Source organism: Phasianus colchicus, chromosome 21, assembly GCF_987193195.1.
Source record: "Phasianus colchicus chromosome 21, bPhaCol1.hap1.1, whole genome shotgun sequence".
In the NCBI taxonomy this organism is placed as follows: domain Eukaryota; kingdom Metazoa; phylum Chordata; class Aves; order Galliformes; family Phasianidae; genus Phasianus; species Phasianus colchicus.
The window spans coordinates 4,957,049-4,985,032 of record NC_143456.1 but is presented as its reverse complement, the minus strand read 5'-3'; the positions used below and the strand labels follow the sequence as shown (position 1 = coordinate 4,985,032).

The following is a 27,984-nucleotide window of genomic DNA, read 5'->3' as shown; positions in this document are numbered from 1 at the left end:
GGTTCTGTAGCAGGGAAGGGGCAGCCCTGGTGTGTGCACGCACACACACGCACACACACGCTCACAGTAGAGGCCACACGCACACGCACAGCCCCACCCCCACACACCCCCGGGCACGCACGCACGCACGCACGCTCACACGCTCACGTCACGCCAATCCCCGCCCCTTCCGCCCCGCACTACAGCTCCCATCGCGCCCCGCGCCGCGCATGAGCGTTCGCCGCCTCCGCCTGCGGCCGGGAAGTGGCGGCGCTGCCCAGACGCCGTACGGGAGCGGGACCGCGCCGTGCCGTGCAGGAGCCGCTCCGTTCTGAGGCCGTGAGGACGGCACCGCGCCGGACGGGCCGCTGTTATCCCTGGGCCTCCCCGGAGCCCGCGGGCGGTGAGGCTTCCGGCTGCGTGGAGCCCGTCGGCTGCGGAGACGCGGCGGAGGTTGGTGCGGCGGTGCGGTTCCGAGGGGTTTATGTGCGGCTCGGGCCGCCGCTCTCGTTTCTGTCGTTTGGCCCCGGCTCTTTGCGCCGTGCCGGGCGGCCGGGGCTGCGGAAGGTTCGGGCCGCTCCGCTCCGTGCGTGTGAGCTCAGTGCCCGCGTAGCGCTGCCCCTCTGTTCGCCGTCGGCCCCGTCGCTGAATGCTTTCGCCCGCTGCCGGCCGAGTTCCCCGTTTTGGAAGATTCCCGTTGCTTGTTAGGACATAGTGAGGCACTTCTTAAAAACAATGCGTGTGGAACCCGGGGGGGATTGCCCCTGGGTGCTTGAGGCAAAAGATAAAGGTATTTATGTGAATGCGGAACTTCTAGTGAGGCAAAATCATTGAGACATAGGACAGATGCCTTGTGTTCTGTCCCCAGTGCAAAATTAGTGAGGGAAAACATGACTGCTCGTCCCCTGAAGCTGAAATGGAAAGCTTGAGAACTATCGCTTATGCGTTTGTTTTACTAAACTGATGCACTGATTCTTAAATTAATGTACTGACCTTATTGTTAAACAGACTGATCTGGATGGGGTTCGAGGAGCAGGGAGTGAACTGAGTGGTGGGAAGCACCACTGAAATGCGCCCAGCTCTCACTGAGGTCCCCAGCTGAAGGCTGGCAACGCTGCAGCACTTGTGCTGGTGCTAAAGGTCAAAGCAAACAAACCTTAATTCAGCTTCCCGAGGAGAAGTTGTGTGGCTGGAATATTTAAAGTTTGTGCTTTGAGAAGTCAGATTCCTGTTATCGTTTGGGGCAGGGTAGCTGCGGGTTTGCTAAGTGGAGCTGGGAGTGTTTGCTAAATAAGTGTCACTCCTTGTTCTTGATGTGACTTTTGGCTTGGCGGGGTAGTTGTAAAAGCTGAAGGCGATGTGCTGCCAGGCAGGTGGGTGTGTGGCACATCCAGAGCTGTGGGGCTATAGGAGCAGGGCACCCCAAGTCCTGTCTGCTTCCATGCACCAGCAGTCCCAGCACAGGGAATATTTCTCCTTTCAAGTGGGGAAGCAAATGTCAGAGCTGTGCTCACATGCAGCAGGTCTGCATGCTTTTGCTGGCACATCCAGAGTCAAAGTATCACTGCCACCCTGGTGTGACAGCAGGCTTTTGTCACCTGCCAGTTTTCAGCATCAAATACTGATGGTGGTTGAAGATGCGGTGCTCAGTGCACTGCTATTCTTCATCTCCTGCTGCTGTGCTTCAAAAAGAGAAGGAAAAAACAAACTGCTGACTCCCTCCAAAAAGCCTTTCTCCATTCTTCTTTCTCTTCTTGTGGCTGCATGAATATGAAAGTCAGCAACAACTTTGGGGGGGAAATGGTGCAGCTCTCTATTTTGAGGCTCAGAGCACCTGCTGCAGGTATGCAGCTGCACCGTGGGATGGACAGACCATCCCGGAGCCCTGCTCTGACTCAGTCCAGGCAGGGTGTGGATGTGTGGTGTGAAACCTGCCTTAAAATGATCTGGTGGAGGCAGGTGTCAAGTTTGACACCTACAGTTTGAGTTTGCTGTTTGGAGCAGTAAAATAACCAAGCTATGTGCATTGCTGTAACTGACTGCTTTTTGCTGTGAGCAGTGTGTGCTGTTGGTGACCCAGAGCAATTTGTCATTTCTGCATTCCTGGGAAAGTGTTGTTTTCATCTCATAAATGCAGACACGTGGGTGAGTCTTTGCTAGATCTTTGCTAGATTATTTTCTTTTCTTTTCTTTTTTTTTTTTTTTTTTTATAATTCTGTTTCTTTTTTAAGCTAGCAAGCCATACGAGCAGGATGGATGGGATGCTCTGCGGAGCGTGGGCTCTTCCCCCATCCGGCAGCAGTGTCATTCTCTATGCAGATGGCATCCTCCAGTGGAAGCCTCCCACAGCTTTTCTGCCTCTTGGGAGGCCTGAACTTTTCTGCTTGGCAGGAAGGAAGCTCGTAGCTCTTTATTGACTGGAGTGAAGTGAGCAATCAACAATGTGAGACCTTAGGAGGGAGAAGGTGACTTTATTTTTAAACCCGAATGAATTTTGTTCACTCACACTCGCATTCTTGTAGCCAGCTGTTCACCAGCACCGCCACGGAGATCTTCAAATGCTCTGCCTGGCATTCAGGCACAAGATAGACGTGTCCAGATGGTCTGGACAGGATTCCTTGCAATGGCACAGCAGCACAGGAATGTGAGCTATCAGTACTCTGCCTCTTGGACACAGCTTGGTGACCGTGTGTGATCGGTGTCCCTGCTTCTAACACTTGATAGTGCTGTTAGCACAACAACACCACTTTGTGAAGTGAGTGGTCATCATTTCTAAGTGAGCTGTCACCTGTGAGTCCCCCTTTCCACCTCCTCACATGGAGGTCCTGGTGCCTGGCCAGCTAGGTGGGTTGTGGCAGCCTTGTGACAGCATGTGGGGCGCTGCCTTTGAAACCATACATAAGTGTATAGCTGTGTCTTAATAGCATCTTTGTTCTGCCTGTGTTCCCTAACAACTTGTCTGTCATCACTGCTGTCTAATTCTTTTTTGTTTTTTGGATGGCTTTGGGTTTGCTGTTTTATATTTCTTGTAGGCTAAGATCATTGCTGATCTTTTGTCTGTGTTCTGTCTTTGCTCTGTGAGTGTTAGGATTTAGCTGCTGCCCTTTATATCCATATCTGGATGTCTTAGGGCTCCTACCCCATTCTCTGTTCTTCCCCACATCATTTCATAATGGCTTTCTGCATCTGGCTTGAGTTGTTAGTGATGCAAACTGTCCTTTGTTCTAAGATATTCCTTGTTTTCCAGCCCCAGAAGCTGCAGGTAGGAACACAGGCTGTTCCCTCTGTCCCCTCTGTTCTTCCTGCTACTTCCATACTTGTTTCTCCCAATTCTTCTCTCAGATCAAGCTTAACAAATTTATTTCTGTGCTTTACTGACGTTCATGCATAAAGGATTGTCTTGTGGCTTTGTGTACGTGTATAATGCTGCACAGGAGGAGTCAAGGGACTGATCCTGGATGAAAATGGAGTGATCAGATGCAGTGTCTGAAGGCACAGACTCAGATGATTGAACGATCCAAATTGTTTCTTGCAGGTTCTAGCATCCCTTATATACATTCCCACTTTCTCTTTTGTAACAGCCCTCCTTAGGTGTCAACAAAACATTCCACAAAGTCACCTCTGGTCTACTCCTTAACTGTGCGTGTAGGCACTTATCCAGTCGGAGTCATGAGTCGTTCCTAGCCATGTGCTCTTCCTCCCATCAGGATCGTTTATCATGCGGCAGTCACTCATCTCTCATGCCGTTTGTCTTGCTGCACAGCTTCTGCTCTGAATATTCTTGAATCCCCACAATCTGAGGCCAGAATGGAGCTGCCATTGTAACCCTGGATTTAGAGCAGTGCAGTTTCAGGAATTGCTTGCATAACTAAGTCATCAGTGTGCACAGGTGCGGTGCTTGGCATACTTCTCAGGTCTGAGCTTGGCTCAGTGCTGATGGATAAGCTTAATACAGATCAGCAGCAGCCTTGGGCTACTTTTGCATAAGTTTGCAGACTCTGGTGGTGCCTAGTGTTGGAAGCAGAGTCTTCTCAGGAAGCTCTTTCTCCAGATTTGCAAAAGAAGTCGCATTGGCATGTTGTAGGTGGTGGTACCTCATTTGCCCTCAACCAGAGTGTTCCCTTTTCTATAGTCTCCTAAATGCACAGTGAGCATCTTCTGTGAAAGGCTGAGTTTGTGTGGTATGTCTTTTGAGGTGTGTTGATTCTGGGGCATCATTCTCAGCTCTGCTGTGCTCTGTGTCTCTCCCTGCAGGTGTAAAGAAGATGGTGTAAAGCCAGCCGGTGCAGCTGCTGTCTGTGATCTCCGTGTGTCCAGACCTCTGGGAGGACCATGGCAGCAGCTCAGGGAGCAGGAAGCAGCTCAGCCGGGCCCCCCGGAGCCCCTGTCTCCATCCCAGGGCACAGCAGCTCCACGGCAGTAGTGGTGTGGGAATGGCAGGATGAGTTTGGCCGGTGGAGGCCATACCGAGGAGATGTGTGCAAGTTCATTGAGCAGGGTTTCCAGGCCTCTCAGCAGAAGGGACGGCGTTCAGGATCAGGGCTTGTCAGCAGCAGCATCTCTTTGGGACATGCGGATGCTAGCTTGGCCCCCTATGTCATCGACATCCCAAGCCTGACACAGTTCCGGCAGGATACAGGTAAGGGAGCTTCCTTTTCATGCCAGCATTTTTGTAAGCTTGCTTGTGTACTTAGAGCTTTGCAGGACACTGTTGTCACTTGTCATGTGCTGTGTCTTCTCTCCTGATGCTGTGTGCCACCCGGCATGTGAGCAAAGCAGTGTTGGCTGATGAATCTGGAGGGCTATGCCAGGCAGATGGGGGTGAGAGAGACCTCATCGCGAGACCTCTGGAGCTCAGAGCTTGTGAGCTAGACTCCTCAGAGCTGGAAACTTTCTGCCTGTTCTCCCCTAGCCTGCATCCATTCAAGACCACTCCACAAAAAGGCCTTTTTGCAATTGAAACCTTCCTGGCTGCATCCCTTGTTCTCTCTGCAACAGGTGTGCCAGCTGCTCTACTTTGGCATGCCATCCTGTGCAAGCTGCTCTGTGAAAGCCTCCTGCTTCTGGCAGAACAATGTAATGCAGCTGCAGAATAGTCCCCTACTGCTGCTGTCCCAGGCCTGCTTGCTTCCTCCCAGGGATGAAGGGTGGGCTGCTCCTAATTACAGGACTGGAGTTTAATTTTCATTCTCATCTTGATTTTCTGAGGTCACTGGGGCTACCAGCTCAGAATGTGCTGATACGGATCCTGCCCTCTTTTACTCCAGATGTGCTGAGCAGCTGTAGCTCAGAAAGAAGGGATGGAACGTGTGCTCTTATCTCCAGAAAATCCAGGGAGATTCTACGTTACACACCCCTAAATGAATGGAAAATTCTCTGTGTATCAGTTTTCCCTTTGCCAGCACCTTTCCCATTGCCACAGGACACAGTCATGTTTAGCTCACTGCCTGAGCCTCAGACCAGGCTGCAAAGTTGGGCACAGTGCTGGGTTCCTGCCAGCTGAAGCAAGAAATGAGCACTGTCTTGAATCAACTGCAACAAGACAATTCCTACAGGAAAGGGAAGTGGTTAGAGTGGTGAATACTCATCGCAGCTGCATCCGTGTTTTTGTTCTGACTTCATAGTGCTTACCAGTGACCCTGAGATGAGTTTTCCCTAGAAGTGTCTTGAGCACTGGCAGGATTGGCTCAGCATGGCCTGGAAGCTCTGTTAAGGGCTGTGCCTTCAAGCAACACAGCACAGACCACCAGAGCTGGCACCAACAGCTGTTTCTTGTTTTCTTCACGCTGCACTTGTGCAGGAGCTGTGCAGCTGGTGCTCTTTCCAGCACCTGGGCAGCAGGCCCTCCCTCACCAAGATGCCATCTGTTGCCAGGACACATCCCAGCTGGGTGAGGTTGAGATCTCAGCCTGTAGAGGTTGATTACCTGTGGGAGGCTGAATGATGTGTCCCAGTGCAACTGGGACATCCTTCTTCATATGTGCAGATGTCTTGTATCTCTTTAGTCTTTTGTGAAAGACCTCAAAGCATCTAGCTGTATTGTCCGTTGCAGGATGATTTGGGTTTAGTCATCTCAGGGAAAAAGCACAGTACAGTTTTGGAAATGATGCTGGATGACGTGATGTCCTCTTTCTGTGGGATGAGGTTTGTGGTGGTCTTTTAACAACAAAAAGGCTCATTCTACTTTGTAGCTCTCCTGCAGAGTTTCCCACTGATTCGGAGGGATGCTGATCTGTGAGCCTCCCTACATGGGTACCTGTTCCTATGCACTGTTTGTGTGACTGTTGAGAATGCTCTCATATCCCCTTTTTGTGGCCCACTTCTAAGGAAGACTTTCTCTCTGCAGGGCTCTGCCTTAAACACGAACCTTTCTAAGGAAGCAGCCAGCTGACCTTTGTCATCTGCTGGAAAAAAGAATCTCTGCAGGAAACATCCCCATGAAAAATCTTTAAACAGAGCAAAAAATAGGCTGTTGTATTCTGCTCATTAGCTATTAGACAGACAAATAGCTCTTCAAAGGAAGCCAGGGAGAATAACAGGAAGCCAGTGTTAATGGGACTAGCATCTCTACCAACAGGGACTGACAGCTGTGCAGGGGGATCTTGTGGGCAGGATTAGCCGCAGGCTTCAGCTGCTGCTTTGGGCAGATTAGCTGGAAGTGAATGTGAGGCAGCAGCAGGAGTTGTCCTCCTGCCACAGCTGTTTGCCCACTCAGGAGACAAATGCCAGCTTCCATGCCAGCTTCCCTGCCAGCCTGGGAGAAGGGGACCTTTTCCATGAAGCACATGGCTCCTGTTACTGACTCTTACAATCTCCTCTCACCACTGCAGTTTGGGGATCTTAAAATTGCATGTTACTTGCAAACACCTGAAGTCTTCCCTGTGCTGCTTTTAGCTTCTGACCTGCCATTGGAGCAGGGACTGCCTTGCTGATTTCTTACCTGTGTATCCTGCTTGACTTTCCAGCATCTTTTACCTGTGCTGGTCTCCTCTCTGCTGGGAGCAAGCTCCCAGCATCCATCTCTAAATGCAGGGCTTCTCTCATCATATTGGTCCCAATCCGGTCTCATCCTTCTTCCCTCTGCTCAGATCTTCCCCAGTGTCTGTTGAGAACATAGATTTGTGCACTCAGTCTTTCTAAATCCTAGCAGGAGTTGATTGCTGAATGGGAGCAGTCGTTGCGTGATTATATTCTTGGCTGTGTTCTCTGCTTTCCCATGTCAGACACTGATTCCTGGCTGGGGAAGGTCAGCTTGGTTTTGCTGACACCTTCCACCCTGGCTTTTGCCAGAGCAAAGCCTTATCCCACAGGAGTCTCTGGTTTTTTGGCTGAGCCATCCTACAGAGCAGCTATGGAATTTCACAGGGTCTCATGGTCTGGCCACCAAAGCACTCAGCAGAAACCAGCAGTGCTACTCACAAAGGAGCCTGGGAGTGCAGTGGGAGCAGAGGTACGACTTCCACACTGTTGGCAGAGCTGCAGCGTAGTTTGCCCTCTGGTGCAGCTAATGTGCAGTCCCACAGAGCCACAAGAACATCCTGGGGCAGTTCTCAGCAGGGCTGAAGTGCAGATACTTGTTTGTTGATGTGCTCTTTCACCTCTTTCCTGGAGTTCCGGGTCAGAGCCCTCACAACTGCTTTAAAGGCTTTGTTGGTTTTGTTTTTTTCCCTCTTGATGCTGTTCTCTGAACTCCTTTGTGTTAACAGCTCTTTGCATTTCTGTTCCCCACCACCTGCCTGCATTCCCAGACTTGCCCCAGGATATTCCCAGCTTCTCTTAGTGTAGTGGGCTGCTGAGGTTTTTTCCCACTGTGAGCAGTTCTGGCCCAGCTGCAGGAGCCTATTTTTGCAGAGGTTTGAGCTTCTGTCCTGTTAGGTGGCTTACTTCCTTCTCAGGAGGTTTTTTGCTTTAAAAAAGCAACTGAACGAGATCCCTTGGAGAGCCTGGCTTCTGGGGGGTTTGAGCTCCTGCTGTTGCTGTTGAAGAGCCTTGCAATAACAGCACGTCTGCTTTCAGTGCTTTTCCTTTATGTGAGCAGCTGTTCTCTGCAGCTTCTAAATGACTTCGCTGGTTTTCTCTGCACATCTTGCAGCAGTCAGGAACTGCGAGAAGCTGGGCCTGTCCTTCCCTTTCTGAAGCCCTTGTCCTGCCCTCATGGGACTCCTCTCGTGGGAGGAGAGTTGCCCAGGCCTTTGTGCAGCAGAGGGAAACGGGCCTTCAGCCCCAGCAGCACTTTCTGTAGGTGCTGTGTCTCTATAGTTACTCTGTTGTTGAGGCTGTGGGAGGTTTTTACCAGATCTGTGCCTCAGTCTGAATTTTTTTTTAAGTCAGTGAGGCATCTATGATTGCTGCTCCTTTGCACCTGGGTGTGTTGGTCTCCGCATCCTCTCTCCTTTCCTCCCTTCCCATCCTTCTTCTCAGCAGCTTTTGAGCCTGTTGCCAGCCCTCAATCAGATTTGGCTGGGGGACAGGGATCTCCAAGGTGTTCTGTTTCTCTGAGCTCTGTGAGCAAAACCACCTTTGTCGGGATGAGGAAGTCTATTAGTGCTCTTTGTTAAACACTGCAGATCAGCATCACTGAAGCAGGTCCGCTTCTCTGATCTCAAAGTGCTTTCTTTTTTTCCCTCTCTTTCCTACCAGGGACGATGCGGGCAGTCCGCAGACACCTCTTTCCCAGGGACTCAGCAGCCGAGCAGGGCATCATCTGGGAGTGGCAGAACGATGAACGTGGCTGGTTCCCCTATGAGATGAACGTCTGCGTGTTCCTGGAGCAAGCCCACGCCTCCAGCCACCAGCGGGTGGACCTCAAACCCTTAGGCTACAACTATGAAGTTGATCTGGTGGCTCAAGTGCAGACCAACAAGACCACGAGGTTCTGCCGCAGTGTTCGGAGGCGGGTGGACAATCCATACCCCGTGACGGCCGCCCTGGCTCCCCTTCACACGGGGACAGGTTGCTCGTGCCAGCAGTGCTGGCTGAACGGTGGGACTGGCCCCATCACCACGCGGTTCCGGCACTCCATGACAAACTTCCCCAGTTCCTCTGCTGCACCTCAGGTTTCTGGTAGGACGACATCAGTGAGTTCTTCCAGCGTCGGCTTTGTGCCCTATAACAAACCCGCTTTGTCTGGAGCGAGGTCAACACCACGACTCAATGCACAGAGCAGCTGGGCTTTACCCCAGGCTGGAGGTGCTGTGGGCCCCAGCACAGGACTGTCCACATCGAATGGAGTCAGGTACAGACCCAGACTCACCTTCAAATGCTGTGTGTGTGCCAGAGACCTGCTGTGCTCAGGTCTCTGTTGTTTAGGAGCCTCTCTTTGCTAAGCTCTTCTCCCTAAAAGAATGCAGACCTCTCGTGTCTGATGGATAAGGAGGTTTCCTTTCTGCTTTCCCTTGCTTTTTTCCCCACTTGAAATTTCATCCCTGTCAGCCAGGAAAGCCACATTGAACCACTGGAGGAAGTGGTCAGGTTGAGATACTGCAGGCATGAGGAAATGTAAGGTAGCGTTTTGAGGGAGATAACCAAGTGAATGCAAAGGAGACTTACAAGCATTTCTTTTTAGTTCAAAATATGCTTCAGTTCTCCTCAAGCCTTGCAGGTGCTGCAGGCTGTTGAATGGAAAGCAGCATCCTGTGGGCTCACCATGCTGCCCTCTTCTCTCCTGTGTACAAACTGTTTAGCCTAGCTGCAGTCAGTTATCCCCGGGGCTGAAGCAGGCAGTCTCCTTCACAAAGTGGAGCACTTCCCTCTGTCTTCTTGTGGGGTTGATCTCTATGAAACCCAAACCAAGCAAAATACTAGCTTTCATTGCACATGGGATATTTTCTAAGCTGGTCTTCCATGGCCTGTCTTCTTTCTAAGAGCTGATGATAATACATGCACTGATCATCTTCTAGCTGCGTCACTTTGAACTGCAGGTTGTGTAAGGGCTGTCTGACTGCTCCTTCGGTCATTGTGTAGAGCAGTGTATGTGCTCTGTGCTGTAATCATCTCAAGCATCACCGTGAGCATCTGAGCAATTAGAGGCAAACTTGCCAGAGTTGCTTTACCTGTCCATGCCAGCCCAGGTAAAGACATAGATAAGAGATCAGAAGGGCGGAGAAAGCATACTGTGCTCCATGCAATTAGCAGAGAGTTTTGAAGTTTGTATCTTAAGCAGGACTTAAATCTTGTTCACTTGCTGAACTTCTCTCCTTAGAGATGTTCGTAGTCATTTGACATCACCTTTTCAAGAGCTCTGTCCTTTCCCCTGACCAGACAGATGAATGCACATGGGGCAATCTGTCTTCTACTGCAGTTCATTATGTGAAAGGGCTTCTTTCAACACCAGCTGACAGCCCAGGATGGTTTTTCCCCTTCCTTCCCATGTGGTGAGTTGGAAATAGTGCAGGGTTGGGGTAATTGTTCTTGGCTGGGTTATGTTCCCAGGCTCATGAAGCCCATGTTCCAGCAGAAAATACCCTCATTTCTGCCAATTAAGGGAAACCGGAGTAGCATGGACTAACAAAGCATTTCATTTAATTCCTAAGCCCACAACATTCCTTAGTTATTGTATCCACTGCATTCCCTGTCTTTCCCCTCAGCTTAGCTCTGTGGGTTAGTTCCTCTGCATCGCTAGTGAGGCTTTTGTGGTTGCAAGGATGAGGTGCTAATTATGCTGTACTCATTATCCAGGAAGAGCTTGTGTGTCTTTGATTGTCTTAGCTGCACCATGCAATTCTTTCTTCAGCTGCTCCCTCCCTGCGGCCATCACTGCAGCTTGCACAAACATCCACCAACAAATGGAGCTGTGCTGCCTGTGACAGAGCAGTGTGTGCTGCAGGAAAGGGAGTGGTGGCACTGAGGGATTCTCTGATGTCTAATAAAGGCTGTGTTGTGTGCACTGCTCAGCTTCTTACCCTGAAGCACATGCCCCTGGCAGACATTCACAAAGCTTGCAGGGGAGTCCAGCTCCTGCCTTGCTGCAGCTGAGCTGTAACTGAGCTCAAAAGTTACTGGAGACTGAAAGGCAGTGCAGTTATGTACGCCCATTTACATGCACCTAATTTTGTAGGAAATGAAGCTAAAAGTGGCAGGACTAAAGAAATCCTCTCTCTTAAAGGTCTGAGAAAGGAGTAATTCATCCTGAAGAACTGCCCAGCTCTCTGTGTGGCAGTGACAGCTATTCCCAGTGCACAGGCAGGGCTCACCCCAGTGCAGTTGGTGGTAGCATGGGCACATTGCAGCCTTTGTGGTATCAGTAGCAGGGGAACGTTACCTGCTTGCTGCAGGGATGGAGGTGAGGGTAGAGCTCGGGCACTGCATGCTGCAGATTTAATTTTCCCATGCTCTCAGGAGGATCAAAGTCTCTGGAAAACAGAGAGGAGTGTTGGCTGGAGCAAGCCAAGGCATAAGTAGTTGTTAATATTCTTGGCTCTGCTCTAATGTATGAAATAAGTGTGGGCAGGTTATTTTGCTTCTTGGTGCCTTAGTTTCCTCCCATGCTGTAAATATAGCAAATCCAGCCTCCTTGCAGACTACACTGAGAGCCACAGATGGAGTGTGCTGTGGCAAGGGCTGTGTGTGGAGAACAGAAGGCAGCACTGCCTCCAGCAATTTTCCATCCCTGGGTGAAGCCATGCTGGGAAGCATCCTGTGTTGCAGCCCCAGATCTTCCCATGTGCTCAGGAGGTGCAGACCAGAGCATTTAGAGATTTCAGGCACTGACTTTCAGCTGCTGCAGGCACAGCCTGAGCTTTGGCTCAGAGATGCAGGCAACAGCTGGGAATCTCTGGGCAGCGGAGGTGTGGGAACGGGCGCACCCACTGGCACAATGTGTGTGTTACACAGCCATAGCAATATCCTCCTCCTTTACCTCCTTCCTCCTCCAAAAAAAAAACCACCTCAGGCCCAACGTAAGCTCAGAGTTGCGTTTCTGCACCTTTTTTAGCATGGCAACACTTCCTCCTACGCACTGCAGCTTCAGATCTGCCCAGGCAGCGTTGTGGCAGAGGCAGCACAGTGTGAATTTCCCTTGGTTTCATCAGCCTTGTGTCTGGGATTTCTGCAGGTTTCTGCACGTGGCAGCCCTGGCCCTGTGTTCACATGGATAGGTTAGCATGTCCTATTTCAAACTGAGTCTGCGTGTCTGTAGTCCATGGGAAATAAAAATTTAGTTCCTACGTCATCAGTTTAGTTGGCTTAAAGCCTTCCTGCAATCAAAGCTAAAGCCCTTTGCCTTTACTGTGCATCTTGAGGGCTCTTCTCACTTCACAGAAGCTCTGGCTCCTGGGTTTGACGGGACCTTGCAACATAGGAAAGAAAAGAGGGAATCCTTCTGCCATCTTCCCAAAGTGCTCCTCATCCCCCTTCCAGATCAGCTCTGGCTTTCCTTTCCTTGAATCCTCAGCTCTGCTGTGTTTTTCCTTTCCATGGGGAAGGGGAGATGGAAGCACCCAGGTGGCTGCAGCACTTTGGGCACAAAGCTGCTTGGCGTCACAGACCAGGAATGGACACTGCAGTGTCTCATGGGCTGCTTTGTGGTGGGAGAAGATGGGGGAGCATTGGGAAAGAAAAATAAGTGAGAAGGAACTGTGATGAAGAAGCAAAATCAGGGAAGAAACAAGTCGTGAAGAGGGTCACAGTAACTGACTAACAGCCCTTTGAAATTGAAAGGAGGATTTCCACTGTGGTCAGAGAGGTTTGAACTGGGCTGCAGTGAGAACAATTGATTGCATCACTTGAAAACGTTGCAACATTAGGGGCAACGGAGGGGAAAGCACAGAAAAGGAAGGGAACTTCCGGAGGACCCTTTAAAGGTCTGGAGGGTGCCAACACTACACTGAGACCCAGGGTTCCCTCAGGGGCTCAGAGCATACAGGAACCTGCTCCAAACACAGCAGGCAGAGAAACAGCAAGGTATCGATGTGTCACTGCTGGATCTTAGCAGGGCTGAGAGAAGGACTGCTGCCTGTGATGCTGCATTGACTACAGCAGCACATTTTGCATCCCAGCTGAAGAGACCTAGGTTCTCAGAGACAAAAGGTGGCTTTGGGAACTTGATAATGGCCTTTCTAAAGTGGTGGGCAGATGTAACTGGGGCTGATTTGGGGAGGTGGTCATCTAAATGACTTGTGTAGTGACTACAGCTGCTGCCCATGAGCTGTTATGCCTGTGTGCCACCTAAGGCAAAGCCCACAGGTGACTTCTCTGTGCCAGCATGGTGGGCTTCAAGCTGGGGTCCAGCTTGCTCCTAGCAATCCCCTCAGCTTCTACGCTGCAGTTTTCCTTTCTATCTCCTGCTGCCAGCTGAGCAACTACCCACATTTCCTAAACTGCTTAAGATGCTATTGCCAGCACTGAGAAATGCTACCAAAGCAAGCTAGGAATCTAAAAGGGATAATTGATGTCCACTGTCTTTTAGCTTCTAAGGTAAAGCCAGTGCCAAACTCTTCTGAGCCTCTTTCAGCATTTCTCCCCTTGTTCATATATTTTATAGTACCCTCAAAGACAGAAAGCAACTATCAGAACCTTGCTTTATAAAGGGGTGGGCTCCCTAAGTATGGCTGCTGGGCCGATGGGGGCTGGGGGGTCCCAGGTGAGGCTCACCTGGGTAATTAAAGCCTGTTAAAATATCTAGGGCTGTGTGCTGCTGTGGCTTAGTTAGCTCTTGCTTACCTGACTGCTAGTCTGCACTGTTATAGTTTTCTCTTTTTTGTTCTCTCTAGTGCTCTAAATCTTCCAGTCAAGATGTCCAAGCCCAGCAAACTGAACCAGGCCTTGGCAGGTAACGATCTTGTTTTGCTTTATCTGCTTTGTTCTTAGGGTTATGTTAGTGAGTGCTTCCTCTGGCACTTACTTTCCATTTTAGCCTTTAGGGAAACTGATTTTTGTTTAGTAGTGAAGAAGTTCTAGTCCAAAAATCCAAGCAGCAGAAAGAACAGACTTGAAAGAGAATAGGTTGAACCTTAGCAATTGTTTTTTCTCGGTAGAGCTTGTTGTAAGGCTTTGTTCCTGTCCTAGCTGAGGTGAGGGTTTGATGTTGGTTAGCATGGATGAGCACTTTCCTAATGTAAAAGCAGGATGCCAGCTGGTGTGCAGTTAGTTCTGGGGTAGGAGAGATGAGCTCTGGACTTGTCTAAGTAGCTCTGCTTTTGAATTGTAGTTTAGAGGCAGGCTGTGAGCTATTAGGACAAGTGGGTGTATTTAGAGTTTGGCTGCTAACTTTTCAGCTATGGGGGAGCACCTGGGCCAGGCTGTGTGCTGCTGGCAATTGCTGCTTGTTTGGTTTTTTTTTTCCTTTGTTCCTTCCTTAAAGGAGGAAGGCTGTAGCACAAGCTGCTGTATGGAATTATTTTGTATGGCTTTATTACAAAAGCTCAGGTGGTCGTCTGCTAAAAAAGGGTTGTAATGCATTGCCTTAGGGAAAGGAAGAAACAGAAGTTAAATCAGTTGCTGTCTCCTGTGGCAACACAATGCAGCCTGGCTTGTTATCATTGAAACCTGTGAATCTGATCCTAAATATACCCAAGGAGTGCATTTGAGAAGGATGAAAGTGCCAATTTTCAATGCTGCTTTTCAGAGTAGATTTGCCTGTGAAACATGAAATGGCGTTGCCTTGAAAATGGCAGCTCTATAGCTTTCAGCAAGTGCTTGAAATCTGAGTGCTAGAACTTGGTGGTGTTCTGACCTGGTTGGCTGCAGCTGTGGGGACTGCAGTGTGACAGTGCCAGCTAGGAGTGCAGGTTTTGCCCTGGTGATCCCTTAGCACTGATGTTTCTAGTCATCCAGTTTTAATGCTTTGGTGAGGATTGTGTCTTGTAGATCTCCAGAAGCAAATGGGCACCATATAAGTTAAATACAGGGTGCACTGACAGCATGTAGCTCCTCCAGCTCCCTCTTAATAGATCAGGCTTTGTGGAAATGAGGTGTAGAGCAGAGCTCCCACTCTGTCTGGGAGGATGACCTGTGAGCAGGGCTTGCTGTGGGAGCTTTGAGTTTCATCCCCTGGCTGTTAGCACTGATTGTAATTAGTTACTTAATCACATAAGGGTAAATACAGCAAAGGACTGACAAGCCCTACTGCAGCCAGGCTATGTTAATAGTGTTAACTGACCTTGTTCTACATATGCAAGTCGTCCCCTGTTAATTTGAAAAAGGTCTCCAGATCCCTGGGAGGCAGCAAGCAGGAAGTCTGAGTGACTGCAGGGTGCAGTGTGGTGTAGGCTGGGCTGTGGTCACTGCAGAAGCAGCCACAGGGCAAGCATCTCCTTTGGGTCTTCTGTCTCTGTAGCCCATGGCTGTGATCACACCTGGGATGCTCTGAGGGGCCAGGGAGGAGAGAAATCTGAAGTTCTGAATCAGCAGATAATGGGGGATCCTGCTGCTGTTAGTGAGAAGGTGGGTTTTGGTGGTGTGATGAGCCTGAAATTTTAGTGAAGAGTTCATAACACTGCAGCTCCAGGCTCCAGAAATCATGAAGCTGACTTTGAGACCCTGTTCTCTATGTTTTTTCATTTTCTGCTACTTTAATGTTTTGAGGTGCATGGAAAAATCTGTCGTTTAATCTTTCTTTCCACTCTTGGTATTTGGTTAGTACAGAGAAATTCCTAAATACCAGTCTCAGCAAACTGTTAAATCACGGTGTTGGTGTTTGAGCTGTGACTGGCTGGGTGTTCTGGGTTGGGAGTGAGTAAGCAGCTGGTTGGTGCTCTGTGCGTTATGTAAGGGTGTTTTTCCCCATGCTAATATTCTGCACAAGATATTACAAAAGTGCCTTATTTACATGAGAGGCTGAGAAGAGCTGGTGGATGTCGTCAGAGCTGCAGCAAAAATAACTTTACCCCATGGAGTTGTAACAGTGCTCATGGCCATGTAGATGCTTCGAGCAAGAGAAAAGAGGGAGGGACGTGTGTGCTTCTTGCACATATACATACACACACTTGGCATGTACACATTTCCATGTGAGGCTGGAATCACTTGCTGGTTGCTCTTGTCACCAGACTTGTGGGAGGATCGTTGGATGCTGAGATTTCCAGCCTTGTCTCAGCACTCTGAAGGAAGAATTGTTGTGGTGTTTGAGATAAGCCGAAAGAACAACATAGCACAGGAGCAACCCCATTCTGAATGCTCTCTTGGTTTGCATCTGTAGGAAGAAAGGACTCATAGTGCATCTCTGTGAGGGCAGCAGAAGGTAGAAATAGGAAACAATATTTTCTTGCCAATTTAAGGTTGTCTATGGGGAGAGCACTGAACTGGGGGTAGCTCTCCTGGTCCCGTGCTTAACCAGTGCTCTGTGTGCACATGGACCTGCTGTTGCCTTTGCAGCTCGTGAAATGAGAGTTCCTGGAATCAGTACTGAATTGCTTTGCAATGATTCACGGTGCTGGTAGACAACTTTGGGTAAGTTGTTCAAGGTACTGGAAGGACCATGTTAGTGGGTAATTGAACTTAGATGGGATTCTGTGCCTTGTTCTTCATTTGGTTTCTGACGTGGAGTCTGAAGTCAGTTTCCCAGCCTCTGCTTTCATCTTGTTTTTTCTTTTGCAGCAGAATCTGCATGTTAGTTAGCAAACTTGTATTGATCTCCTCAACAGAGCATTAATTTTGCATTTGCATATCAGTCAGATGTGTGTGGGTGCTGACAATCCCTGCTGGTCTTTGGACTTCTCATCAAATGTCAGCCTCTGCAATCAGTGTAATCACAATGCTGAGAAATGAGCGTTTGAGACAGCCTAACCACTTCCCTCCTTTGCAGCAGGCTGGGAAATGGCATTTCATGGCTCTGGTGGGGTCAGGCAGTTTGAGATTCACAGCCTCTGAGACCCAAGTACCTGCCTGGTGTGAGCAGGTGGCAGCTCTGCAGCTGCTGGGCTTCAGCTGCTCAGCTTTGCTCACTGCCTCCAAAAGCAAGTAGCTTTTGTTAGAGGAATGCTTAAGCTGTTGCTCAAGGCATTCTGGAGGCTGAAGGACTGCTGGTGTAGCGTGGGGCTGGGAGCATGCAGCAGTCTGTGACTTGCAGGAAGCTGTGACATCTGTGGATGTGATGTTCAGGTGATGTTCATGCTGTTCCCTTGATGCTCATGCTGAGAACAGCCCAATGCTGGTGGTGGGGTGAGGTCACTGACTCAGTGCCACTGTGCTCCAAAGATCCTCTCTGTCCCTGCAGCTTCTGGGTGAGGGAGGGGGGTTATGTAAAGCTGGCTCAGCAAAGGCAGCACCTAATAGGGTTCCTGGCTTGGGATTACCAGTTCCCATGTGTGCTGGGGGATATATAGTGCATGGGGCAGCCTGGCCCTTCCTTGGGCAGTCCTGTGCAAATGACTGACTGTGTCTCATCCCATCTTGTGAAATGCTTTCCGTCTAAAAGTCTTTGGTCCTTATGTGCTATTTAGTAAAAGCATCTAACTCTTGCATTGTGGAAGACTTAACAGTGTGTGGAATGTCTATTGTACTTTAGCCTTATGTGAAGCTGGTACAAAACATGGCTGGGGCTGCATGGGGACTGTTTCTGCTTGTGGGGCATTTACATGGGCTTTGTGCAGGGGGTTTCTATTGTACTTCAGGCAGGAAGTAGCCTTACTGCTTGCACTTGATTGGAGTTTCCCATTGTAACTCCCATCTTCAGTCCTGTGTGGGCTGGCACCTTATTTTGTCCTGAGTGATGCATTTGCTTTTCTGTCTTCCCAACTCAGCTGAATATGGGCTTGAAAAACAGAAGCCTTGGTAACTTCAGCTTTGGCCATGAGCTATGCACAGATCTGGGGATGCTGGCAAGCATTTCCTTTGCATTAGGATGTGGTTTAGCACAGGCAGCTGTGGGAGGTAACTTTGGGGAGGTGCTGGCTTTGGCTGCTGTGTCTGCAGCCATGAATTGTTTTTGACTTTGGCAGGGGGAATTCTCTTCTCGAGAACACCATGCAGCTGTATGAAACATGAGTTTTAAAGCAGTACGTCACCTTAGGAATGTTCTACCTTCAGCAGGCTTGAATTTCCCAGGCAAACATCATACTCCATCAGCATGATCAGTCCTGTAGCTCTGTGCGTGCTGCTCTTACCTTCAGGGAATGGCTGTCCTTGTGAATGAGTCGCTGCCTTAATAATCTGGGTGCAGTGAATGCAGCAGTCCTGGTGCCGACTGGGGCAGGGAGGGTGAGCAGTCCCAGGCTCAAAGTGTTTGAACAGGGCAGCTCTGTCTGTGCTCACCCTAGGCTGTGCAGGCAATACCAGGCCCCCCAGGGTCAGCGCTGCCTCCAGGGCTTTGCATTAAGCAGACTCAAAATGTCTTAGAGCCCTAAAGCCAAAGCAGAGAGGAAGGTCCTGTTCAGTCCCAGCCTGGAAGATGCCCACATTTTCCCTGCTTTGGTTTGCTGCCCAGGTTCTTCTTTCCCGAAGGCCTTTGGATCCTGTCCTTGTGCTGATTCCATCCTGCTGCCTGCCAGCTGTTTCATGTTTGATGAATCAAGGGCCTGGGTTTGGTTTTGTTCTATTTTTTTATTATTTTCTTTGAAAGTTTGAAGGTTTTTTTTTTAATGAATGTGTTTCCCCGTTGTTTCCCTCCTGCATGTGGATCTCGTACCTGCTGTAGGCATGACGGCTATTCTGATGTCAGCCGCTGGACTCCCCGTGCACCTCACCTGTGTGCCGCAAGCTGCCAGCACCCATAAAGCCACTAAAAAACACAGCTCAGTTAAGGAGGGGAGGAAAGTGTCCAAGAAAGGTAGTTCCTGCTCAAACTGATATCTGCTTCCATCTCCTCCTCTTTATCTCTCTGCACTTGTTCTACCTCCCTCTTTTCCTCTTGTCTCCCCCCTGAACCCTGTTGGCTCTTCTGTTTTGGCTCGTGATGCTCATCCTGCCAAGGATGAAGCAGTGTGTGTGGTCTCTGACAGGCTGTACAATAAGGTGAGAAGGCAAACCCTGTCCTGTGGAAGCACTGCTTGTTTCCATCAGTCACGAGATCTGGAGTAGCGCAGTTGCTCTCTGTGCATGACTGATTTCTTCAGGTTCCCCCAAACGTTTGGGGTCTGGCACTTATCCATATGCTGTCTCAGGGAAGGTCTCCTTGTGAGCTGTGCTCATGGCTGAGTCACAAGGTGAGGAGGATCCTGCAGCCAAGCAGGTTCCTGAGTCACGTAGGGCATTCAGGGCCAAACTGGGATGGGTTTTTCTCCACTCCTGTCTGGGATAGAAGGGAGTAGAACCCCTTCTGGTGGCTGTGTGGTGGCAAGTAGGGCTGGGTTGCTCCCTGCTGAGATGAGCCCCCAGGGCTTGGCTCCTGCCCTGCAGTGCTGCTGGCATCCTGCATCCTCTGTCTTGAAGGCTGAAGGTATCTGCTGTGGAGTGTGGTTCCCATGGTGTGTGATTTCCATGGAACTGCTGGAATGAGTGTCATAAAATATCCTAATTTGGAAGGGACCCATAAGGATCACTGTGTCCTGGGGTGGGCAGCCAGCTCCTCCCTGCAGATAAGCAGAAGGAGCTCTCTGCTTGAGATGGGTGCCCAGCATGGAGGTGTCTGCATTCAGGAGCAGATGGAACCTCATGACAGTGGTGGGGAGGCACCTGGCTGTGTTGGAGCTTGCTGGTGTTTGGTTCTGAGAGCCAGCATGTGCAGTGAGGGAGCTCAGCAGGGAGATGGGGGCAAACCCCCTCCGAAGCGGGACACTAAACAGACATTTAATGTGGAAGGAGATGCCTTGCGGAACTGTGTTACGTACAGAACTGCGGGGAGAAGATGGAAATGGCAGCAATGAGAGGCACTACATGTGGAGTAGGATGTGTGGGAGGGGGAGGAGAAAGCAGGGGGAAAAGTGGGGAAGAGCAGATGTGAACATGAGAGCTGGAGGAGGAGAACTGAGCAGAGGCAGAGCTGGAGGGACTGGTGCAGCATTCCTCAGCCTTTGCCCTGTGCTGCACACCATGTACTGTGCAGCAGCAGAGCTAATGATGGTTAATGCTGCAGAGCTGTTGTACACTGCAACAAGGTGTGACCTGCTGCTACAGCAGTGCACCTTTCTCCATCAGTTTTGATGCAACACCCAGCGGCACACACATGTTGCCTGCTGGGCTGTTTCTTTCCACCCTGACTGACAGTTGGGCAGGGCTGCTGAGTGCTGCCTTCATGCAGCCAGGCTCCTGCTTGGCCTTTGGGATCTGAATTGTGGGTATGGCACAGGGTAGCTGTGGGAGCTGTGCCCGGTGCTGCTCTGGAGAACTGTGCCAGCTCCCTGCTGTGGCTCAGCAATGCCACCTAGTGGGACCAGGGAACCTCCAGCCTAGGGGCAGAGAGGGGATATGAGCAGAAGGAACTGTGTCTGTGACATGAGCACAGTGCGGCTCCTTCCGTCTGGCATAGCAGGATTCAGTCCAACCATTTTGCTCAGGATATGCTGCAGAGGAGATGCTTTGCCAGCTCTGCTGCTTCCAGTGCTCATCGAGGGGGAGGGGGCGCCCCTCTCTGTTCCAAAACAAGATGTAGTAAGCTAGAAAGCAGGACATCCTTTGCTGGGGGTAGGGAGGCTGTACCTGCAAAGTGCTGAGCACATGACTGCTGCATGAGGAGGGTCTCGGTGCCCCCAGGAGCAAGCTGTGCCTGTGCAACACTCCTGATGGCCAAGGAGTAGTAACAGTAATGAGCTTGACTTTGTCAGACTGTTCTTGTTCTCTTTCTTATAAACCCTGAAGCTATAATAGGCAGACACAGGTCCGTCTTGTGCCCTGAATTTCTGCATCTCCACACCTCTCCAGATTTTTCTGTCCCTAAGAGCTCCAGCAAGAGCTATGCAGGCACATCAGTGTGAGTGCCAGCAACTGGTACCAAGATAGATGGTGGTGGGTGCAGTGTGCTCCTGCTGAGTCCTTCTTGCTGCCTCCTGCAGGCTCCAGTCCTTCCTCTTGGGTGCAGCAGAAACATGGCAGTATTTACCCTGCTGGCACGCTCTGCCCTTTGCTGTGGCACTGTCCCAAATCTCAGAGCTAGCTCTGTTACAAGAAAGTGCCCTAGAGGTCTCTGTGCTTTGGCCTCACAGCCCTGGTGGGGTGCTTTGGAAAATGCCTTAACACTGAACCTGTACCTGCACACTAATCTGGGTAAGGTGTTGTTGACAGAACTGCATCCAACTTTCTGGGAAGCTGGGTTATACTCAACAAAGGCACTAATTAGTCAAGACTCGTTAATGGTGTTGCTATTTGGCAGTGATGTCAGGCTCAGGCCAACACCGTGCTGCATGTCTGGGGGAAACCCACTGCTGGGCAGGCAGTGTGCTGCCAGTAGTAGCCTGCAGCTCCCAGCCACAGGTGTTGGCACTTGCTGGAAACAGCCTGTCTGAGCCTGTGTGCTGCTCACTGTATGGCTCTCCTGGGGACAGGAAGGAGGTGTCGCTGCTGCAAGCAGTTGGTTGCTGAGTGAGGATTCAAAACACATCTGTGAAATGTTGCCTTTGGAAAGCCCTCGCTTCAGCAGGCGGCTTATTATCTATGGGGAGGAAGGGGAAGCATTAAGGAAAATCATTATTCCTTATGGTAAACATTCCTTCACGTCCTGGATAGATCAATAGCACAGTGTTAAGCCAGCTGGTGGTAAACAGCATTGAAGATGCAATAGCAGAATTGACCAATCCTATTAATCTTGAAAACCATGGAGTCTAAGCAGGCTTTGATCCCAGGGGATGGCTAGAACAAAAGCTTGGAAGCAAATGCTTCCACAGAGCAAATGGTGCAGTATGTGAGTGATTCCGGTGTGGAAATGTGTGGCTCGTGCAACAGCTGTTGGTTGGGCAGGCTGCTGCTCTGCTCTGGGGCATGGCAAGTGTACCCCATGGCAAGGTGAATAGCTCTAAAGCTGCTAAATCTGTCATGCAGGTGAGCTGAGGGTGTTGAGCCAGGTGCTGGGCAGGCACTGCTGCTGGTTGGACACATGCTCTGCTTGCTTCCCTTGCTGTCTGTACCACCTTATCTGTGCATTTTTTTGGCGTTGCTCTCTCCAGCCTGTAGCCAGAGGAAATGAGAAGGTAGGTCACCTTGAAGAGACACCTGAAAACCAGCCAAGATAGAGGACTTGAGATCAGCCTGGTGGGCAGCACGGGACCCTCAGGAATGCAAACACAGTCACTGTGATCAGTACTTAAGGAAGAGGATGGACTTATGGTGGGTAGCAGCCTGCTCTGTGCACACATCCTCTCTAAAACTGGCAGAGCAGAAGCTGAAGCCTCCTGCTGCCCTGTGACAGTCTCTTGCAGTTGCCCACATCCAGCTGCCACACATGAGCAGTGCCATGCTGTGTTTGTCAGCTGGAGCTTGGGACAGGGACATCACATAGCACTCTGCTGGGGCAGATTTGGCTACAGGAGTTGGTGGGCTGAGCTGAGGATGAGCAGAGGCAGTTCAGGCAGATGGCATCCCTGTGCCACTGTTTTGGACTGGCACACTGTCTTGATCCACTGCATGTGAGCAGGGTCCCAGCAGAGAGGATGACATAACAGTGTTCCCCATGAGGTCAGGATGAGACCTTGAGGCAGCTCCTGGCTTTGCTGAGCTCTTATCCTGAGTGCTGGAAGGTGGAGGCTCGCTCAGGCTCCTGTTTGTTTCCTGTTCTTCTTGTGACAGCCATTGGAAATGCTTTTCCAAGGAATTTTGGCGTGCTCCTGAAATGGAAGACTACTGTTTCCAAGTTCCTGTGTTTGACTTAATGCTTAGTGTGTCCTGTTAGCACCTTCCTGGCTGAGGGGCTCCAGGGCAGTAATCTCTCAGCCCCACTGTGGCTGAGCCATCAACATCTCCTGCCTGGCGCCAGCACTCAGAGGAGCATCCTCTCACATCACAGGCTTATTTTCTCTTTTTGTGCTCAGTCATACCTTCCTGCTTTTCACGCTGCCAGATATCAAATGTTTCAGAATGGCCGGGAATCCCCATCTTAAAATAACTTGTCTTAATGACTGTGCCTTCATCTTGGAGAGTCTAGCACCCAGTTCATCCATCTTCCTTAGTGAAATGGCTTTCCACCCACATTAGCTCACTGCCTCATCTCTTGCGTTGCCCTGGATCTAGCTCTGCAATGAAGAGGTGCATTCTTCCTGTCTGCATCTTGCCCATCTCTGCTAGTGGCATTCAGAGAAATCAGTCTCCTGCCTGGTTCATGTCTGTGCCAACTGACAGATCTCTGCCAGTTTCATGCTGGCTTTGGCATGTGAGCAGTCCTTCCTGTCTGCTTTATCGTGTTTGGCTCTACCATGAGAAGTGGTTATCTGGAAAATAGAACCCACTGTTCATTGAGGGAGCGTTGGAGTACGCCTTCCTTGCAAGCCCCAGGGTAACAGCACTGGTGCTTGTGGCTGTCCAACCTCTGTTAGAATTTGTCTGCCCCAGGACAGAGGAGAGCAGCCTTGGTGCATCTCATCCTTCATCTCCCCAGAAGCAGGCTTGGAGCAGAGCAGGAAGAGTGAGGAGCCCCCTGTGCCAAGTGGCAGGTCTCATTTTGCTTCCTGCTGGCTGCAGCCCTAACTTCACTTGTACAAATATTTCCTTTGTAGGCTGGTGTAGCCCTCTGTGATGGGCCTGGTGATGGGTAAGGAGCTCCAGCTGGTGCAGTGCAGATGTGTGATGCCCACTGGCTGGATCCAGGCCTGGCCAGGCAGTGCAATTCCCAGCAAGGGGTTGGCTGGGAGCTGAGTGACAGCTGATGCTGTTGGCCCTAACCAGACCAGGGTCTTGTGTGATGTCTGGTGCTTAATCCTGTAACACTTCAGAGGGGATGGGGCATGTGCTTGCTGTGCTTTGGTAAGCAAACTCCTCCCTTGGCAGAAGAGGGTTATGCTCAGGGAAACGTCAATGTTTCGTATTGCAGATAGGGCACCTATTATAAAACTCTTTTGTTCTGTGTATCTTTTGACTTGTGTTGTGTTTTACTAGATTCGAGTGTGTGAAAGCTCAAGAGAAGAGCCACTGTTCTCTGTTAAAGATGCAAGGCTAATTCTGCTGTACTCAAGATAAGGTCTGCTGCTCAGTTCATGGCTAGGTTTCTCCTGAAGTGGCCAGCTGCAGGGTTTGGCAGTGTCTTACTCATGGTATGAGAAGGTTCCTTGTCAGCTGAGTGGTGTGGGAGTGCCTTTTCTCCTTTAATAGCCTATGACAGAATTCTTTCCCACTGAGTCTACTATGTCCTTGAGTTGAGTTGGATTGTAGCTGCACAGAAAGTTCAGCTGGGACCTGGCTGACATTACTTGGGATACATAGGGGCACCCAGAGCATAGCAGCTGCAAGTGATTCCCCCAGAGTGTGCTGCACAGGGTGCAAGCATCCACTGCTACATGGCATTTCCCACCCTCTTAATGGGAAACCTGAGCACGCAGAGGCTTGTGCTTGTGGATTCTCCCATCTGCAGCACTCAGTCCCAGCACTAGCTGTTCCTGGCAGGGGGAACTTTTGCAGGGTTTCTGTGGATTGGCTGGAGCAGCCTTTTCTCTCCTTTCTAACCCATACCTTTCTCCTTGGCATCCTGGCCAGTTACTGGCTGTCACCCTGCAGTGCCTGTATACCTCATGGTATGTCTGATGTCCTTCTCCTCTCTCCTTGTGCAGCAGCACCAACCGACCCAGAAGCAGTGGTGAAGAAGTACCTGGTGGAGGTGAAGGGCGCTCCTGCAGATGAGGTGAGGGGTTGTGGGGGTGTACGCACAAGCTGTCTAACTGCTCTGTAAGGTGCTACATGGTGGCCTTCTCCTTGCTGTCTTGTACTCCAGGACTGTATCATCTGCATGGAGAAGCTGGCCTCTCCTTCAGGTTACAGTGATGCTTGTGAATGCAGAACAATCAAGCCAGAGATGGTCGGTCGCCTGACGAATTGCCAGCACTCCTTCCACATGCTCTGTGTGCTGGCCATGTACTCCAATGGAAACAAGGTACTGAGCCAGTCCATCTCCCATGTGCCTTGTGTCTGGGTGATGCACTGCAGAGCTCTGACACCTGCTTCTCTCCCCACAGGATGGCAGCTTGCAGTGCCCCTCCTGTAAGACCATCTATGGAGAGAAAACTGGTACTCAGCCCAAAGGGAAAATGGAGGTCTCCACTTTCCCTCAATCCCTCCCTGGCCACAGGGACTGTGGGACAATCCAGATCGTTTACCACATCAGCAGAGGCATTCAGGTGAGCACAGCTTGCTCCTGGGAACAGCTGCAGCCTGCTGGCAGAAGCTGTGAGGGCCTCCCTCCCATAAAAGTACAGGGCACCAACATGCTGCCTGCAGGCAGCCCATTGCTGAGCAGCCTGCCAAAGATGCCTGAGGGTTTCCTCAGGCCATGTGGAAAAGCTGTGGTATGGGATTTTCTGCCACCAGAATTCACATAATCTGAAGAGCTGGCTTTACCTGTATCCCAGCATGCGGCACCTCCTGGAGGACCCATGATGTAGCATGTCCCATAGGAACCTGTCAGATACCTCCTACAATTAGCAGTGCTCTGCTGCTTTCACATGAAGAGCTGCCTTGATATAGGACTGCCAAATCCTCCTGCTTATCCCAAATCTTATCCCAAATTTTGCTGCTGTCTGAGGATGAAAGTGCCAAATACATCTTATCTGTTGCAGGGCCCTGAGCACCCCAACCCAGGGATGCCTTACACAGCAAGAGGCTTTCCTCGCTATTGCTACCTACCAGACAATGAGAAAGGCAGAAAGGTAAGGTGTTGTGTGATGGGTTTTCCTACTGGGGCACCAGATAAGTGGCAGGGGGATACATCAGTGTTGGAAGGGACCTTGTTTCCTTGGTCTCCTGATACAGCAGGGATTTAGGCTGTTAAGCTTCTGGCAAGCAGCTTTCATGGCTTTAGCTGCTGAAGGACAGTTTTGACTGTTTTTTGTTTTTTTTTTCTTTCCTTCCCATCTTTCCCCACCCAGGTCCTGGAGCTCCTGAAGGTGGCCTGGAACAGGCGCTTGATTTTCACAGTGGGCACCTCCAGCACCACTGGTGAGAGCAACACAGTGGTGTGGAATGAGATCCACCACAAAACAGAGATGGACACAAACCTGAGTGGCCATGGCTACCCTGACCCCAACTACCTGGACAATGTGCTGGCAGAGCTGGCTGCCCAGGGCGTCACCGAGGACTGCCTGAGAAAATGAGTGGTGTTGAGGGGCTCAGCTGGGCTGTGCACATCTCTGTGGCCCCATGCCCAGGGGCCCACCCAGTGCACTTATTCCTGTTGCCTTAAGTTCCTGTGTCTGACCATCTGTCACACTAAGCAATAACACTGTCATGTGGGAGTGCTGTGTACTCTGTACAGTCTCTTATTTTTTTTCCTGGAGGGAAGCTATTTTTGTAGAAAGCGTGACTATATGTCCAGGTAGGTTGGTGTCTGCAGCTAGGAGAGTGGTGGTGGGTGAGGTGACAGGGCCCCTTGTGAGGCAGGATCCCAGCCCTGGTCTGTCTGGGGTGACAGGAGTGTCTCTCTCCTGTAAGAGCACTTGGAAAGAAGAGAAGGTCCTCCCTTCTTCTCATTGCAGCTCCTTCTGAGCAAAGCCTCCTGCCCCTGTAGCTGATGCCTGTATCTCTTGGTTGTAATAAACACTTCATTTCCATGGAGAGCTGCTGCTTCGCCTTTGTCCTGCCTGATGGCTCAGGGTTCCTTCTCTGTCTGTGTTCCCCTCTGAGGGCCCAGCCTGCTTTGTGGAGCTGGCGTCACTTGATCCAGACAGGAGAAGGGAGGGAAAGCTCAGCTCTGCTGGAGGACCCCAGCTCTCTGCAGGGGCAGGATGCCATGTGCTGAGCCTGGGGGCTTGGCTTGCTGTTTCACTCCTGCCTCCCCTCTCCTGGAAGCAGCAGCAGTTCTGGGGCTGTGTCTTAGCCCTGTGGCCAGCTGCTGTGGTTTTGTGCCTGATGCAGCTTTGTGCTGTTGGCATGGTGTGATGCTGCAGGGAGTGCTGATGCCACTGGGTGGTGACAGGCCCTGTGCTTCCCTCTTGCTGCTGCCTGCAGTGATGTTCTTCTCCATGTGGCCTCCCTCTGTCATGCCCATACAAAAATGAAAGGGGTTTTGGAGATGTTAAGAACTGGGGGCTTGTACCCAGTGTCCTTTTTGTCCTTGCACCCTTTGCTTAACCCTCTGAGCATCAGTTATCACCCTCTGCTACATACAGGCTTCATGGAGAGTACAATTGCTGGCTTTGTTTGGGGATGCTGCAAAAACAGGGTGCTCTTCTGGGCTGGCTGGGGTTTGTTGGGCTCTGCGTAAAGACACTGTTCTGCCTTGTTTGCAAAAGGGAGGTTTCTAGTTTACAGCTCAGCTGAAAACTACAGCACTGCTGAAGTCCCAGGGAGCAAAGCAATGTGCTGATGTGAAAATTCTCTACGCAAAGCAAGAATTTCCTGCCGAGTGTGGTTGGAGCCATCCCTTGAGTGAGCACTCTTATATGTCAATCAACTGCAGCCTCCCCACCTCAGGGCTGTCTGGGGCTGGGTGCTGCACTGTCAGCCTGACTCACTGCCCCCACATGATGTCACCCCACCAAGCACTGAAGGCACAGCTCTGGAGCATCCCCAGCAGCAGCTGCTGGTGTGGCTTTCACCCTGAGGAGTGGGCTGCTGCTGTGCCTCAGTTTCCCCAGCTCCCCCTCCCAGCACAGGGAGACTGACTGTAGCTGTGCCTGGTTCTCCCCTCCCCAGCTGGTCTGTGTAATCCATGGATGTCCAACCTGTTGGCTTGCCTGGGCGGTGTTGAGTGAAGAGAAATTCCTCTGGGCCTCATATAAAATATATAACTGAGTTAATGTATGTAAGTAACAAAACTTATTTTTGTACATATATTAATTAAAATGTAAAAGAAACAGCAACAAAACCATAAGGTTAATGGGATATCTGGCCTTGTTTCCATGCAACTCATGCGTTGATGTGTGGTTCAGTGGAAATGGGTGCAATTGGGCTCTCAAGGTGTTTGTCAGAAGAGTTTTGATGAAATGTTGCTCCTCCTGTGCTTCACCCTTGAAAACAGGTGTTCACAGATGTACCCAGCTCTCTGATCTCTGCAATTAGCAGCTC

The 27,984-nt window shown here is 50.5% G+C and overlaps 1 protein-coding gene across 3 annotated transcripts; it reads left to right on the top strand.

Annotated features, from left to right (window-relative positions):
* Positions 1–2: 2 nt before the first annotated feature.
* Positions 3–27,811, top strand: DTX2 (deltex E3 ubiquitin ligase 2). Of its 3 annotated transcripts, none has more exons than XM_031591819.2 (10): positions 3–432; positions 4,234–4,618; positions 8,620–9,214; positions 13,689–13,747; positions 18,548–18,679; positions 24,537–24,607; positions 24,698–24,856; positions 24,939–25,100; positions 25,539–25,628; positions 25,848–27,811. In XM_031591819.2, exons 2-10 carry the CDS (start codon positions 4,312–4,314, stop codon positions 26,070–26,072), a joined length of 1,800 nt encoding a protein of 599 aa, XP_031447679.1. In that variant the 5' UTR covers positions 3–432; positions 4,234–4,311; the 3' UTR covers positions 26,073–27,811. The 3 variants fall into 3 exon arrangements, with proteins under 3 accessions (XP_031447679.1, XP_031447680.1, XP_089978406.1); XM_090122280.1 differs by lacking the exon at positions 3–432 and adding an exon at positions 502–769; XM_031591820.2 differs by lacking the exon at positions 18,548–18,679 and having other exon boundaries at positions 5–432; positions 25,848–27,810.
* Positions 27,812–27,984: the final 173 nt, after the last annotated feature.